This window comes from Lacerta agilis, chromosome 2 (assembly GCF_009819535.1).
Source record: "Lacerta agilis isolate rLacAgi1 chromosome 2, rLacAgi1.pri, whole genome shotgun sequence".
Lineage (NCBI taxonomy): Eukaryota > Metazoa > Chordata > Lepidosauria > Squamata > Lacertidae > Lacerta > Lacerta agilis.
In genome coordinates, this window is record NC_046313.1 from 118,844,278 (window position 1) to 118,859,038 (window position 14,761).

General features: G+C 43.3%; 2 protein-coding genes and 1 long non-coding RNA gene across 3 annotated transcripts in view; 1 reads left to right on the forward strand and 2 right to left on the reverse strand.

Moving 5' to 3' along the window:
* Positions 1–14,761, forward strand: part of LOC117042197 (zinc finger protein 658B-like) — a 240,752-nt gene that overhangs the window by 175,385 nt on the left and 50,606 nt on the right. The window lies entirely within an intron of this gene.
* Positions 7,721–9,583, reverse strand: LOC117042223 (oocyte zinc finger protein XlCOF6-like; the record flags this gene model as incomplete). The annotated part of the gene is made up of 1 exon (XM_033141750.1): positions 7,721–9,583. A coding segment is annotated over one exon (1,863 nt), but the record flags the coding sequence as incomplete, so codon positions are not given.
* LOC117042243 lies at positions 9,869–14,721 on the reverse strand. Its single transcript, XR_004426059.1, has 3 exons — positions 14,647–14,721; positions 12,793–12,877; positions 9,869–10,025 (listed from the first exon to the last, which is right to left on the reverse strand). It is a non-coding gene; the product is annotated as an uncharacterized LOC117042243 (long non-coding RNA).

Here is a 14,761-nt window from a genome sequence, read left to right on the forward strand (position 1 = left end):
CTAGAGCTACGTTCGCAGAGCAGCCCTTCCCAGTGTTCGGATGGAAACAGGAAGTGATGGCGCTGCCTTTGGCCTCCTGGTCTTGAAGCTCTCCCCCCACCAAGCTGCCTCTCCAACAACAGAGATGCCTTCAGATGTCTTATAAACGTCAGTTGTTTATTTCTTTGATATATGATGGGAAGGGCGTTCCACAGAGCTGGCGCCACTACCTAGAAGGCCCTCTGCCTGGTTCCCTGTAACTTCGCTTCTCATAGTGATGAAAGCACCAGAAGGCGCTCAGTCCTGGACCTCAGTGTCCAGGCTGAACGATGGGGGTGGAGACGCTCCTTTAGGTATACCGGGGCGAAGCCTTTCAGGCAGGGGCGTAGCAAGGGGGGGCAGTGGGACCTGCCCCGGGCAGCGCCCTGCTGGGGGTGACGCTTTGGGCTGTGGCCCCGCCCCCAGGCTTTATTTTTTTTTAAAGGATATTTTCAGCACTGCCGGCGTGGAGACGCAGGGGCGGCCAGTGAGGTGGGGTGTCACTCCCCTCGCTGGCCGCCCCTGTGGCTCCGCCCTTGTAGCGCCGAAAATAGCCCCCACCCTCCAGCGGCTTTTCCCACCGCTGGCTGGCTTGCAAAGGGCAGCCAAGGGGCTAGAAACCCCCCTGCGTTTAGGGCTATAAAGGTCAGCACCAATACTTTGAATTGTGCTCGAAAACATACTGGGAGCAAGTGTACGTCTTTCAAGACTGTGGCGCTGTGGGTTAAACCACAGAGCCTAGGGCTTGCTGATCAGAAGGTTGGCAGTTCAAATCCTGGTGACGGGGTGAGCTCCCATTGCTCTGTCCCAGCTCCTGCCCACCTTGCAGTTCGAAAGCACGTCAAAGTGCAAGTAGATAAATAGCTCCAGCGGGAAGGTAAACGGCGTTTCCGTGCGCTGCTCTGGTTCACCAGAAGCAGCTTAGTCATGCTGGCCACATGACCCGGGAGCTGTACGCTGGCTCCCTCAGCCAGTATTGCGAGATGAGCGCCGTAACCCGAGAGTCGGACACGACTGGACCTAATGGTCAGGGGTCCCTTTACCTTTACCTTGTTGTGGGATGTAATCCATTGGAACTGTCAAATGCAACATTCCTCGTTTCCCTAGAGTGGGCACACGCAGGGGGATGTTAGTCCAGTCAGTTTCGCTGGTCTGGAACATCCTCCCACTGGGAGATGGGCACGGCCCTGGCTAACTCCATAAAAGAGCCAAATCATGCAGCCATTTTCTCTCTCTCGCTTGCTGCTCTCTAGCCATTCTGTTATCTTAATGTAATTTGGCTGTCTGCTGGCTCTCAGCCAGCAGCACATGAGCTTAGTCTCCACGTGAGATGAACTCACAGATTGTTATGTAACTACTAAGTAAAGCCGGCCTTTCAGGGATAAGATTGTGAACGGAAATGTGAGAAAAATTCTTGTTACATTTTAAGGAAAGACTCTTGTGTCTTTATTCCTTTAAAAGGGATAGAAGGGGACCCTAGGAATAATCCAGTGAAGCATTTAACGCACACCTGTTCCACCGTTCCCCCCCCCCGAAGCACATTGCCTCCAGAGGCTCTGGCAGAGCCCACTCTCTGCTCTGTGAGAGAAATAAAACACTGGCTCCTAAAGCTTAAAGCCCTAGGAGCCTTTAACATAAATTCTGAGCCCATTGGTGAAGTAGCAAAAAGTTTATTTAAAGAAAAGCATCCTTGCATTTATTTATTTTAAAAAATAATTTTTATTTATTTTGTAAGATACAAAAAACATGCAACATAATACACAAAAACAATCAAATATTAAAATATTTAAAGGGAAAAAAGGAAAAGGAAAAAAGAGAAAATTATATTTTTCTTAACTTTACCTTATTGAATGACTTACCCTGATCCCCCCATCTGAATTTCATCTATCTAATAAACAGTTTCTATATACTAACTTCTTTACCAATATTTTTAAAAACATCTCTATTCTACCAACTTCCTTAAAATATTACGAAAAGCCGATAACTATTTCCTCTGGCAAACTAAATACTACAATATTTTTTCATTTTTTCCCAATCTTCCTCCACCGTCTCTTCTCCCTGATCGCAGAGTCTTCCAGTCAGCTCGGCAAGTTCCATAAAGTCCATGATCTTCATTTGCCATTCATCTATAGTTGGTATCTCTTGGTTCTTCCAGCTCTTTGCCAGTAATAATCTTGCAGCGGTTGTGGCATACAAAAAGAATGTTATGTCCTTTTTAGGGATTTTCCCCTCCTACAATTCCAAATAAAAAGTCTTCTGGTTTCTTAATAAAAGTGTTTTTCAACACTTTTTTCATCTCATTATAAATCTTCTCCCAGAAGCCTTTTACCTTGGGGCACGTCCACCACATGTGGTAAAAGGTTCCTTCCTTTTCTTTACATTTCCAAAATTTATTATCAGATGTACGATACATATTTGCATGTTTTACAGGTCTTATATACTATCTACACATCATTTTCATTATATTTTCTCTCAAAGCAGTACATGCAGTAAGCTTAATTCCTTTTTTCCACAATTTCTCCCAATCTTCAAACGTAATAGTGTGCCCCACATCCTTAGCCCATCCAATCATTACCGATTTCACTTTTTCATCTTTCGTATGCCATTCCAACAGTAAATTATACATCTTAGAAAGATTTTTACTTCTCGTGTCCCGCAATTCCAATTCCAATCTGGATTTTTCTGACTGAAAACCAGTATTTTTATTATCAGCCTTGAATATTTCATTAATCTAGTGATATTGCAACCAGTCATTTAATTTATCTTAAAGTTGTTCACAATGCTTTAATTTAAATTTATTGTCATCTTCCGTTAAGAGATCACTATATTTCAACCACTTGGTTTCCATGTTTAATTTTTTATGGGCCTTAGCCTCTAATTGTGAAATCTACATAGGTGTTTTTCTTTCTAGTAAACCTTTATATCTAATCCAAACATTAAACAATCATTTTCTGATTATATGGTTTTTAAAACCACTATGGGCCTTTATCTTATAACACCATAAATAAGCATGCCACCCAAATACATTATCAAATCCTTCCAAATCTAACAGATCAGTGTTTTCCAACATAAACCATTCTTTCAACCAACAAAAAATAGCCACTTCATAATAAATTTTTACATCTGGCAGGGAGAAGCCACCTTTCTTTCACATCTGTTAAATGTTTATACTTTATTCTTGGTTTCTTCCCCTGCCAGAAAAATTTAGATAATACTTTTTGCTATTCTTTGAAGCATTTCATGTTATCTATGATGGGTAACACTTGAAATAAAAACAGCATTTTTGGCAAAACATTCATCTTTGCAGCAGATATTTGGCCCGAAAATAATAACTTCAAATTTGACCATATATCGAATTCCCTCTTGATTTCATTCCGTAACTTAGCATAATTATCTTTATAAAGATTCAAATTCTTTGTAGTCAAATTCACACCAAGGTATTTCACCTTTTTAGCAAATTTCAAACCAGTATTCTCTTCTATCCTGGCAATCTCCTCGGCAGCAAGATTTTTACCTAGCACTTTGGTTTTACTCTTATTCAGTTTAAAACCTGCAAATTGTCCAAATTCCTGTATCAATTCCAGTGCTCTACTTGCACTGGATTCTGCATTCTGTAATGTCAGCACTATATCATCAGCAAAGGCTTTTAATTAAATAGCTTCGACCCAACCTCAATACTTTTAACTTCTCCATTTTTTCTTATCATATTCAGGAACACCTCCAGGACTAAAATAAATAAAAGAGGGGAGAGTGGGCAACCTTGCCTGGTTGTCTTCTCTATTCTTAATTCCTCTGATACCACATTATTTACTATAATCCTTGCCTTCTTCTCCAAATAGATTACATTTATAGCATTTTAAAAGTTCTGGCCGACCTCCATGCTATACAAATTTGTCTTCATAAAACTCCAAGAAATATTGTCAAAGGCTATCTCTGCATCAGTAAATATAATGATAGCTTTACAATCCTGCTCTACTTGCACTGGATTCTGCATTCTGTAATGTCAGCACTATATCATAAGCAAAGGCTTTTAATTTAAATTGCTTTGACCCAACAACAATACCTTTAATTTCTCCATTTTTTCTTATCATATTCAGCAACACGTCCAGGACTAAAATAAATAAAAGTGGGGAGACCTTCTCTATTCTTAATTCCTCTGATACCATATTATTTACTATAATCTTTGCCTTCTGCTCCAAATAGATTACATTTATAGCATTTAAAAGGTTCTCCATATTATACAAATTTGTCTTCATATAACTCCAAGAAATATTGTCAAAGGCTATCTCTGCATCAGTAAACACCACGATAGCTTTACAATCCTTCTTTTGCTCTAACAGTTCTAAAATATCAAGAACATTTCTAACATTATCTTTCATATGTCTACTAGGAGAAATCCTGCCTGGTCTTTATTAATATACTCATTTAAAATCATCTTCAGCCTTCTTGCCAAGATATTAGCGAAGATTTTATAATCCACATTAAGTAAGGAGATTGGTCTGTAATTTTTAACTTGAGCTCGATCTGCATCTGGTTTAGGGATCAGAGTAATAAAGTCCTCTTTCCAGGTCTGCAGTGCTTGGCCTCCCCTCAATATATTGTTGCAAACCTCCATCAAAGTTTGGGCTAGCCAGTCCTTCATCGTTTTATAGTATTTGGCTGTTAATCCATCCGGGCCTGGAGCTTTACCAATTGTCCTCCTTTTCTCTTTTATACAAATGCCAATAATATTTCTGGAATTTTTTTCTAAACTCTGCTGGGTTCTCAATGGTTTTTCCTTCATTCACAATATGAGTTATTGTATTTTGATTCTGCCTCTTTTTCAACTGCCACACAAGCCATTTCCCACATTTATTTGCAGATTCAAAAGATCTTTGTTTCATCATTTTAACTTTCCATTCTTATCTCTTGATTTATAATCTGAGAAAATTGTATTTGCAAGGCTTTAATTTCTTTTTGAATCTGATGATTATTTGGATTACTTCTTACCTTTTTCTCTTTTTCCTTCAACTGAAGCAATATGTTTTCCTTTTTGTCTTTCTGGATCTTATTCCTAATTGAATTTTGCTGAATTAGAAATCCTCTCATGACTGCTTTGTTTGCATCCCAAACAACCCTCAATTCAATGTTGTTGTTCATATTAGTGTCAAAATAGTCTCTTGGGGCCTTCTGGGCCTTCTTAACAGTCTGTTTGTTCCTAAAGAAAGCATCATTCATTCTCCATCTGAAAGAACCCTGCAGAGACATCTTTCATTCCACAGAACCAGATTGTGATCTGAACATATCCTTGGGAAGATACCTGCCTTGTTCACCCTTGGGACCAAGTCTTTGGTTATCCAGATATAGTCTGGACAACTAAACGATTGATTTGCATCTGAGAAAAACGTAAAATCCTTTTCCAATGTGTTCTTCCATCTCCAGATATCCAATAAATCAAAATTGTCCACCAACTCAAAAAAGACTTTTGGCAATCTTCCTTCATTTGAAATCTTCTGCCTTTGTGTTCTATCCATCAAGGTGGAGACCACTCCATTTAAGTCTCCCAGTAGCACTATTTTATAGTCCAAATAATCCAACAGTCTTGTTTCCAGGTTTTTATGAAACCCCACATTACCATCATTTGGCGCATAGATTCCAACAATTAAGAGTTTTTCACCCTGTGCTGTAATTTCAACAGCAATAAACCTAAGTTTCTCTTTAACATATATCACACTCTCTCTTCTGAACAGATAAACTCTAAGCCTAACCATTTGTTTTGTAGAATTTTCCTGTGATTTCTAGCAACATGCATTTCTTGTAGACAAATTACATCCAAATTCTGCTCCAATAAAACATACTGTACTTGATTCCTTTTAGCACGTATATTTAAACCATTTACAGTCCAAGAAAGTACTTTCAAAGCCATTTTGAACTAAAGTTTTGGAAAGAAAAAAGGTGTAAGTTTACTCTGCTGTTCCTGTTGGTTTTGGCTTAGTTTCAAAGTCTTTTGTATGTTTATCAAGGAAACTCCACATCTCTCCAGGTGTCCTGATTCTTTGTTTTCTCTCCTTGTATGTAAAGGAGATTCCTGGGGGGAATTCCCATTGAAAAGGAATCTGCTTCTGTCTCAAATGATGAGTAGGATCCAAATAGTGGAGTCTATAATCCAAAAAAACGCTTGGGGATCTCCTTATACAATATTACCGGTTGCTCTTGAATCTTAAGATTTTTCCTGTAGTGGTGGCCCAGGATCTCATCTCTCTGTTCTTTAGTTTTTAAAACTATTAAACAACCATTTGGTACATTACTATCCTTTTTCCTTCTAGCTCCATATCTAAAAGCCTTCAAAATCCAAGGGTTGAGTTCTTCCCCATCCAGATCCCACCAGGAAGCCAAGTCCTGCATCAACCAGTCCTTTAGATTGCCATTTTCTCCTTCTGGTACCACTCTTAGTCTCAAATGTGTCTCCTTTTCTTTCATCTGCAAAAATGCAATTGAATCTTGAGCAGCCTCCTGTGTACTTTCCAAATCCAGCAATCAGGTATCTGCTTTAGTTTCTGCTTCCTCCAGGACCTCCCCCCTGGCACCCAAACTTAAAATGTCTGATTTTACTTGTTTCACTTCTTGTCTAAGTTCCCCAAACAATTTTTTGAAATCATCCATCTGAGTCTTAATGGTGTCGACTACTTAGAATCATAGAATCATACAGTTGGAAGAGATCACAAGGGTCATCCAGTCCAGAACTTCTCTGTTCATTTTTATTTCCTGTTTTAATTCAACTGTCATCTGTTGAATTAATTCAACAATGGGCTCTTGGCCTTTGGATGGTTTTCTTTCTGTTATTTTTCCCACTTCTTGTTTCAGCCATATTTCAAGGTCAGCCTCTACAGAGGCTCACCTTTATCACACAGGAAATCCCCAAGTCAACAGAAGCTAATGATGTAAACAAAAGTTCCAAAGTTCACCCACAATTTGAAACAACAGTCGCAATCCTATCAAGAAAAGGCAATATATCACATGTGTTGTTTTTCCAGGATTCAGACTCTTGTAGATACTAAATATCTTCAGACTGAAAAAAGAAAGTAACCTTTTCCCAATTTGGCTACTATATAACAAGGAAGTCTAGCCTTGCTGACTGGGTGGTCTGCTTTCCAGAGAAGAGCTGCTTTTAATTCACAGTCCTTTTTACGCAGGATCAAAATATATACAGTTCATTCACCCCCTTTTCCCTACCTAAGGGGGGGGGGGGCGATCCAGCCTGTACATGCTTTCAGGAAGACTTCAATAAAGATCAAAGTCCATGGCTTCCGCCTAGATTCTGCTGCTTCCAAGCTGTTTCAGCGGCAAAGGACTGACCTCTGAATTTTTAAAATCCCTTGCTATAGTCAATTCTTTCAAATTGAAATACAAATATTTCTACTCACAGTTCTTTAAATGGCTTTTCTTATTTGGGAGAATTGATCGCTGTTTGCCACAGGAATTGAAGCTTCACGCCATGAAGTTAGCGGTAAATCCACAGCATTCCTCACATTTGAAGGGATTCTGACCCATGTGAGTTCATAAATGGATTATAAGGTTTCCATTCTTACTGAAGCTCTTTCCACACTCGATACATTTAAATGGTTTCACTCGTGTGAGTTCGTTGATGTATTCTAAGGATTTCACTTCGACTGAAGCTCTTCCCACACACCATACATTCAAATGGTTTTTCCCCTGTGTGAATTCGATGATGTCTTCTAAGTGCCCCACTTTCAGTGAAGCTCTTTCCACACTCCATACATTCAAATGGTTTTTTCCCTGTGTGATCTTGATGATGTCTTCTAAGTTTCCTACCTTCAGTGAAGCTCTTTCCACACTCAATACATTTAAATGGCTTCTCCCCTGTGTGAGTTCGTTGATGAATTCTAAGGTGAACGCTCTGACTGAAGCTCTTTCCACACTCCATACACTTAAAGGGTTTCTGCCCTGTGTGAGTTTGTTGATGTATTCTAAGGATATCACTTCGACCGAAGCTCTTCCCACACTCCATACATTCAAATGGTTTTTCCTCTGTGTGAGTTTGATGATGTCGTTGAAGTGTCCCACTTTCAGTGAAGCTCTTCCCACACTCCATGCATTTAAATGGCTTCTCCCCTCTGTGAGTTTGTTGATGTTGTCTATAGTGTCCACTTTGACTGAAGCTCTTTCCACACTCCATACACTTAAAGGGTTTCTGCCCTGTGTGAGTTCGTTGATGTATTCTAAAGCTTTCACTGCGACTGAAGCTCTTCCCACACTCCATACATTCAAATGGTTTTTCCCCTGTGTGAGTTCGTAGGTGTCTTCTAAGTGCCCCACTTTCAGTGTAACTCTTTCCACAAGCTAAACATTTAAAGGGTTTCTCCCCTGTATGAGTTTGTTGATGTTTTGTAAGGTTTCCATTCTGACTGAAGCTCTTTCCACACTCCATACATTTAAATGGTTTCTCCCCTGTGTGAGTTTGTTGATGTTTTGTAAGGTTTCCATTCTGACTGAAGCTCTTTCCACACTCCATACATTTAAATGGTTTCTCCCCTGTGTGAATTCGATTATGTAGTCGAAGTGTCCCACTATAACTGAAGCTCTTTCCACACTCCACACATTTAAAGGGTTTCTCCCCTGTGTGAGTTTGCTGGTGCCTTCTAAGGGTTTCATTTTGACTGAAGCTCTTTCCACACTCCATACATTTAAAGGGTTTCTCCCCTGTGTGAGTTCGCTGGTGCCTTCTAAGGGTTTCATTTTGACTGAAGCTCTTTCCACACTCCATACATTTAAATGGTTTCTCCCCTGTGTGAGTTCGATTATGTAGTCGAAGTGTCCCACTATCACTGAAGCTCTTTCCACACTCCACACATTTAAAGGGTTTCTCCCCTGTATGAGTTCGCTGATGTAGTTTAAGGGTGTCACTTTGACTGAAGCTCATTCCACACTCTATACATTCAAATGCTTTTTCACCTGTGTGAGTTTGTTGATGTCCTCTATATTCTCCGCTTCGACTGAAGCTCTTTCCACACTCTGTACATTTAAATGGTTTTTCCCCTGTGTGAGTTCGCTGGTGGCTTCTAAGTGCCCCACTATTAATGTAACTCTTTCCACACTCCATACATTTAAAGGGTTTCTCCCCTGTGTGAGTTCGGTGGTGTAGTCGAAGTTTCCCACTTTCACTGAATCCCTTTCCACACTCCTTACATCTGAATGGTTTCTCCCCCGTGTGAGTTCTTTGGTGCAGTTTAAGGTTTCCCCTTTGATTGAAGGTTTTCCCACACTCTATACATTTAAATGGTTTCTCCCCTGTGTGAGTTCGATGATGTTGTTGAAGTTTCCCGCTGACACGGAAACTCTTTCCACACTCCATACATTTAAAGGGTTTTTCCCCTGTGTGAGTTCGCTGATGTATTCTGAGTTCTCCATTCGAACTAAAGCTCTTCCCACACTCCATACATTTAAATGGTTTCTCCCCTGTGTGAGTTCGCTGGTGTATTCCAAGGGTTTCACTTCGACTGAAGCTCTTTCCACACTCTATGCATTCAAATGGTTTTTCCCCTGTGTGAGTTCGTTGATGTTTTCTATAGTTACCACTTTGACTGAAGCTCTTTCCACACTCCATACATTTAAATGGTTTCTCCCCTGTGTGAGTTCGCTGATGTGTTCTGAGGGATTCACTTCGACTGAAACTCTTTCCACACTCCATACATTTAAAGGATTTCTCCCTTTCGTGAGTTTGTTGATGTTGTGTAAGGTTTCCATTCTGACTTAAGCTCTTTCCACACTCCATACCTTTAAATGGTTTCTCCCCTGTGTGAGTCTGTAGGTGTATATGAAGGTTTCAATTGACGCTATCTGGTTCAGATAATTAATGTGAAAGAATTGTGCTCATTGACTGGAACACATTCCACACTCTACACATTTAAATGGTTTCTTTCGTTATTCCTTTTGAAATTACAGGTGGCCCCCCAGAATTCTTGCCTGTCTTCTCCACCGTCTGCTTCAGAGTGCAGGGAGACAAAATCCTGTTGGGATTTCAAGGGAGAGAACAAAGGAATATGTCACACATCAAGTTCAATTAGCACTCATCCCAATTACTATTTATAATTATTAAAGTATGTGCCACTGGATCTCGTTCCCATTTTCTGGCACAGGAGTACCCTAGTGTAAATTCTCTGCCCAAGCCTCTCTCCCTGTCCTATCCCCCATTTGCATCAATGACCAGAGACTCTTGGACGTACCACCTCTATTTCAATGGGCAATATGTGTCAAACTTAAGCAGCTCGATATTAACCATCAATATATAACTGTACTTAATGGAAACTTTAGCCTTGGATATGTAGCACTGATTCATTCATGAGATGAAGCTGTTACTTTTACTGCTGCATGTCAGGGAGACACCGCCGCCGCTGGTGCTGTGGAAGGTGGTGGAAGGGGCTGGAGAGAGCAGAGAGCCGCAGTGCCACCTTCTGCCGCCCATACTCAGGAGAGTGTCGGATGACCCACTGGGTTATAGAGAGCCCCAGCAACTCCTCAGCAGTAGCAATTCCTCCAGTGTGGGAAAGAGCTCAACTTCCAGCGAGGAGAGGCGGGGACAGAGCAGCCCAGTGGGGAGAGGGCTTGCGGATGCTACTGAGATCCTGCGCTCCCCTCGCCAAGCAGTCTCAGAGGGAGGCACGCCATTTCCATTGCCCCAATTGCACAGAGGTGTCAAATGCAAAGAGGGGAGGAGGCGACTCAGGGTGCCGAAATTCTTATGTTGGGGACGTAGCTGGAAGGGGCCACTCCCAGATTCTGCCAGTGATTGAGTCAATTGAATTCAATTTATTTTATTTACTGCATTATCCATGTGGCCATAGCACATAGCAAAAGACCAGTCAGTTGCCTGGCGCGGTTATTCAGGGAATACTACAGATTCAGTTAAAACATTAGATGTAAAATCTGTTGGATAATACTGGTAAAATGAAGAACAATAGCAGGGCATGTCGACAGTGTCCATGTCAAGAAGATACATGGGACTGAGGCTAGGGCAAGTTAGCCAAAAAGGTGGTCCTGAGTTCCAGGGCCTGTAATGTATAGATGGCCACTCCACGTGAAATCAAGGGGTTGGCATCCACCAGTAGAAATTCCATGCGGTCCACGTCCCTGGCGATAGTCCGCGGGATTAGAGGGACAAGCCTGGGTCTTATTGAGACATATAATGGGCAGTAGAGGAAAAAGTGAATAAAGTCCTCTATCTTTCCTTTGTTGAATGGGCAGAGCCGAAGATCCGAAGGAGTATTGGAAAATACGCCCTGTAAGAATGCTGTGGGGATGGCATGAAATCGAGCTAATGTAAAGGCCCTTCTTAGCGAAGGGTTTATCAGATCACTCAGATAGTGGGCCAGAGATCTAACTGCCTTCACGCAGGGAAACCACGTGGAAAGTCTGGCCACAATAGATAGTTCTTGATCAAGGGCAGCGTAGTTGGTAGGATCTTGGGGATCTCCTTTTTTGTAAATTGAAATGATTATACTCTGTTTCCAGTTTGTTGGTATTGTGAGGGAGGAATTTATGGCAGTCAACATAGGGGCCAATATAGTTGCCCACCAGTGTTGATTTCGTTGGTTCTGCATTGCCTGCATTCTTGGTCGAACCAGGAGGGAGACCGAGGGGTCATGGACGTGCCGGGGGGGGGGGTTAGTTAATATCGGAAGGAGAGATGCAGCAATTTGCTGATATATTGATAGAGAGTGGTGAATCTCGTTTGAGCTTATGAGATGGGCTTTTGAGGCCAATATTGCAGAGAAATTGAGGTGTCTCAAGACACATTGTGTCTCGAGGCAGATGGATGAAACAAGAGGGGATGGAAGGAAGGAATCTGACTTTAGAGGGAGGAAGTGCAATCACAAATGTTTCCACCAGAAGAGAGTGGGCGGGGAGGACGACCATATTTAGATGACATTTATGATCCCTGCCTCTATTTCTCAGCCTGAATTGTAACTCAGAATCTTGATTGTAACTCATTTCAGAACCTTCAGATCTATCCCCTGAACATCTTCTGGAATGTGAACCAGACATCTTTGAGGGTACCATCAAGACCTTCGTTTAGTGTTGGCACCTTGGATTTGGAGTCTAGGTATCAATCATAATCCATGAAAACGTGTCTCAGTAACCCTTGGTATCCACACCCACCTTGACCTCCCAAGTGATACTGAGCCCCTAGAGGAACCATCTATGCTGAGGTGGGGCACCTGTGGCCCTCCAGATGTGGTTGGACTCTTAGTACCGTCAGCCCAAACAAGGATGGCCAACGACCAAGGATGATAGGGGTTGTACTGGAAAAACATCTGGAGGGACACACTTTCTCCATCCTCCTCCTCCTCTGAAAAAGCTAAATATCTGTATTCTGTTTCCTCCTTCCTCCATGATGTGTAACATCGTCCTGATACACTCCTACCAACTACACACATTCCCTAATCCTGCACCATTTACTTCCTGAGGAGGCTCCATCGTGTCCACCTTGTCAGAACCACCCACCATTTCAGTAGCAGTCCTTCGATTCCCATCTATTAGTTTCCCTCTCCCCTACGAAGGAATTATTCATCTGAATCCCTGGGGCTGGGAATCCTGAGTGGGGAGACAGCTGCTATTGGCCCTGCTGGGGGTTTTCTTCTTGGCTGATTCTTGTGAGAAGAGGATGCTGGACAAGGTGGGCCCTGATCCTAATCCAGCAGGACTTCTCTTAAGTTCTCACAAACTGAAAACAGGATCTACAAAGATACAGTCTCCTAGTGAAGAGGAAGGACATACCTCTCAATTGGTCCAGGACAAAGTCTCTGTATTTTTCTGTTTCAAGTGAGGAGTTGAGCTCAAGACTTGCAGATCAGAGTCTCTCCTGTACGGAATAAGGAAAATGGAAGCGACATTTATGTCACTGTAAAAGCATTCCAAAATATTCATCTTTTGAAGAAACTATCTGGTGTCCCGTTAAGGGCTAATAAAAGTATTTGTGGGTTGCAGGCTGAGGATGTGGACTCTGGACCAGGAATACCCACACCTCCAGTATCCTGCAAGTGTCTCTGCAGATTTTGCGTAGTTATTTTGGAATTCTCACTCGCATACTGTGTGTAATTTTGGCAAGCTCACACCCTTTGCCTGTAATAGTGGCAATTCCTGGCCTGCAGGTGCACAGCCCTGGGTGTAGAACCTCCAGCCACAGGTATTGTCTATCATGGAAATGACCCAGACTGGGACAGCTCATGGATCTTTGGATGCTAATAGATTCACTCACTCTGACATTGCCTACAAAAAGTAAAAGTAATAGAAATACCTTCACGATATACTTATAGATAAACCCCGAATGCCTTTCTATAGCATCCTTCCCCCATATTCCTGGATAGGTGTACATCATCATCATCGATTAACCATGCAGTGGAATGGGAGCCTGAGAGAGAGGATAAGGTCTCTGGCTACTTCCTGGGAGGGGGTTCCAGAAGAAGGCCTCCTCCTCCCTCCTCCCTCTCAGGGCCTTCCAGATTTTTCTCTCTTCTCCTCTCCAAGGTGGACTTGGTATAATGCAGCCCAGAGCATGGGGAGAGGATGCAGCTTCCAGGAAGGAAAGGGGGTGAGAATCAGTGGAAACCCCCCCTCTAAATCAGGCATCTCCCTCTGGTCGCCTTGAAAGAGTGCCAGATTCCTGGGCAGGAGGGAGAAGCCAAGGCAGACCCACCACCAGAGATTCCTCCTCCAGCGCCCAAGGAAGGAGACATCTCTCCAAAAGGAAGTCTCTCTCTCTCTCTCTCCCTCTCACTCCCTCTCTGCTCGGCTGGGCTTCTATCCCCCAGGAATGCCGCCATTCCTCCCTCAGGCCCCCAGTTTCCTCTGCCCACCTCCCTCCGCCCCACACTCTCCCCTGCTCTCAGAAACCCCACTTGGCACCGCTCACCCCTCGCCCTCTGCGCCGGGCGCACCAACCTCTCCATCCGCAGGGGCCTCCCAAGACGAGGGGGGAGGGGGGAGAGGGAGAGGGAGAGGGGTCTCTATCCAGGCCTATTTCACTTCCTTTAACCCTTTCGTGGACTCCGTCTATCCATCAAGCCGCAGGGGTTCCTGCCAACAGGAAAAGGCTTGGGGATAGGAGGTCCTCCTCGTCGGGACGCCCTTGGTGGGCATCACGTTAAATTAAGGCAATTGCACACAGGGGGTGCAGGGCAGTTGAGCATCGCTTGAGCCCCCAGGAAAAAGAGACGTGTGTGGAGGGGAGGGCGCTGCAAAGGAGGTGGCAGCTGGATTGCATGGATCGGGGGCCTTGAGCATCTCCTGGACCCCCAGGAAAAAGAAACATGGGTGGTGATGGGGGGGGCTCCAAAGGAGATCGTGACACGCAAACCCTGCCGGTGTTGGGCCCCCACTTCGCAGCTGGATTGCGTGGATCGGAGCCCCTGCTTATGAGGCCCAGGAGAGGGGATTTTTTTGCGGGGTGGGGTTAAATTTGGGCTTTATTTCACCCGGGTCAAAGACCCACTTTGAGACATTTGCGTCCACACAAAGACACCTGGCTAGCCCCACCCCCATAGCTATGGCTCTGTTTCCGGGAGGGGTCTCTCCGTTTTTCTCCCCACCTCCCCCCCCCCATTGCCCACTTTCTCCACGCAGCCTCTTTACCTCTTTGTCCTCTCTGGACCTCCTCCTCCCTTGCTCGCTGTTCCGGTTTTCTTCCCCGCAATATAAAGCGGAGTATATGGGAGGTGGGGGGTTAGTCAACCAACACCCCTCTTCC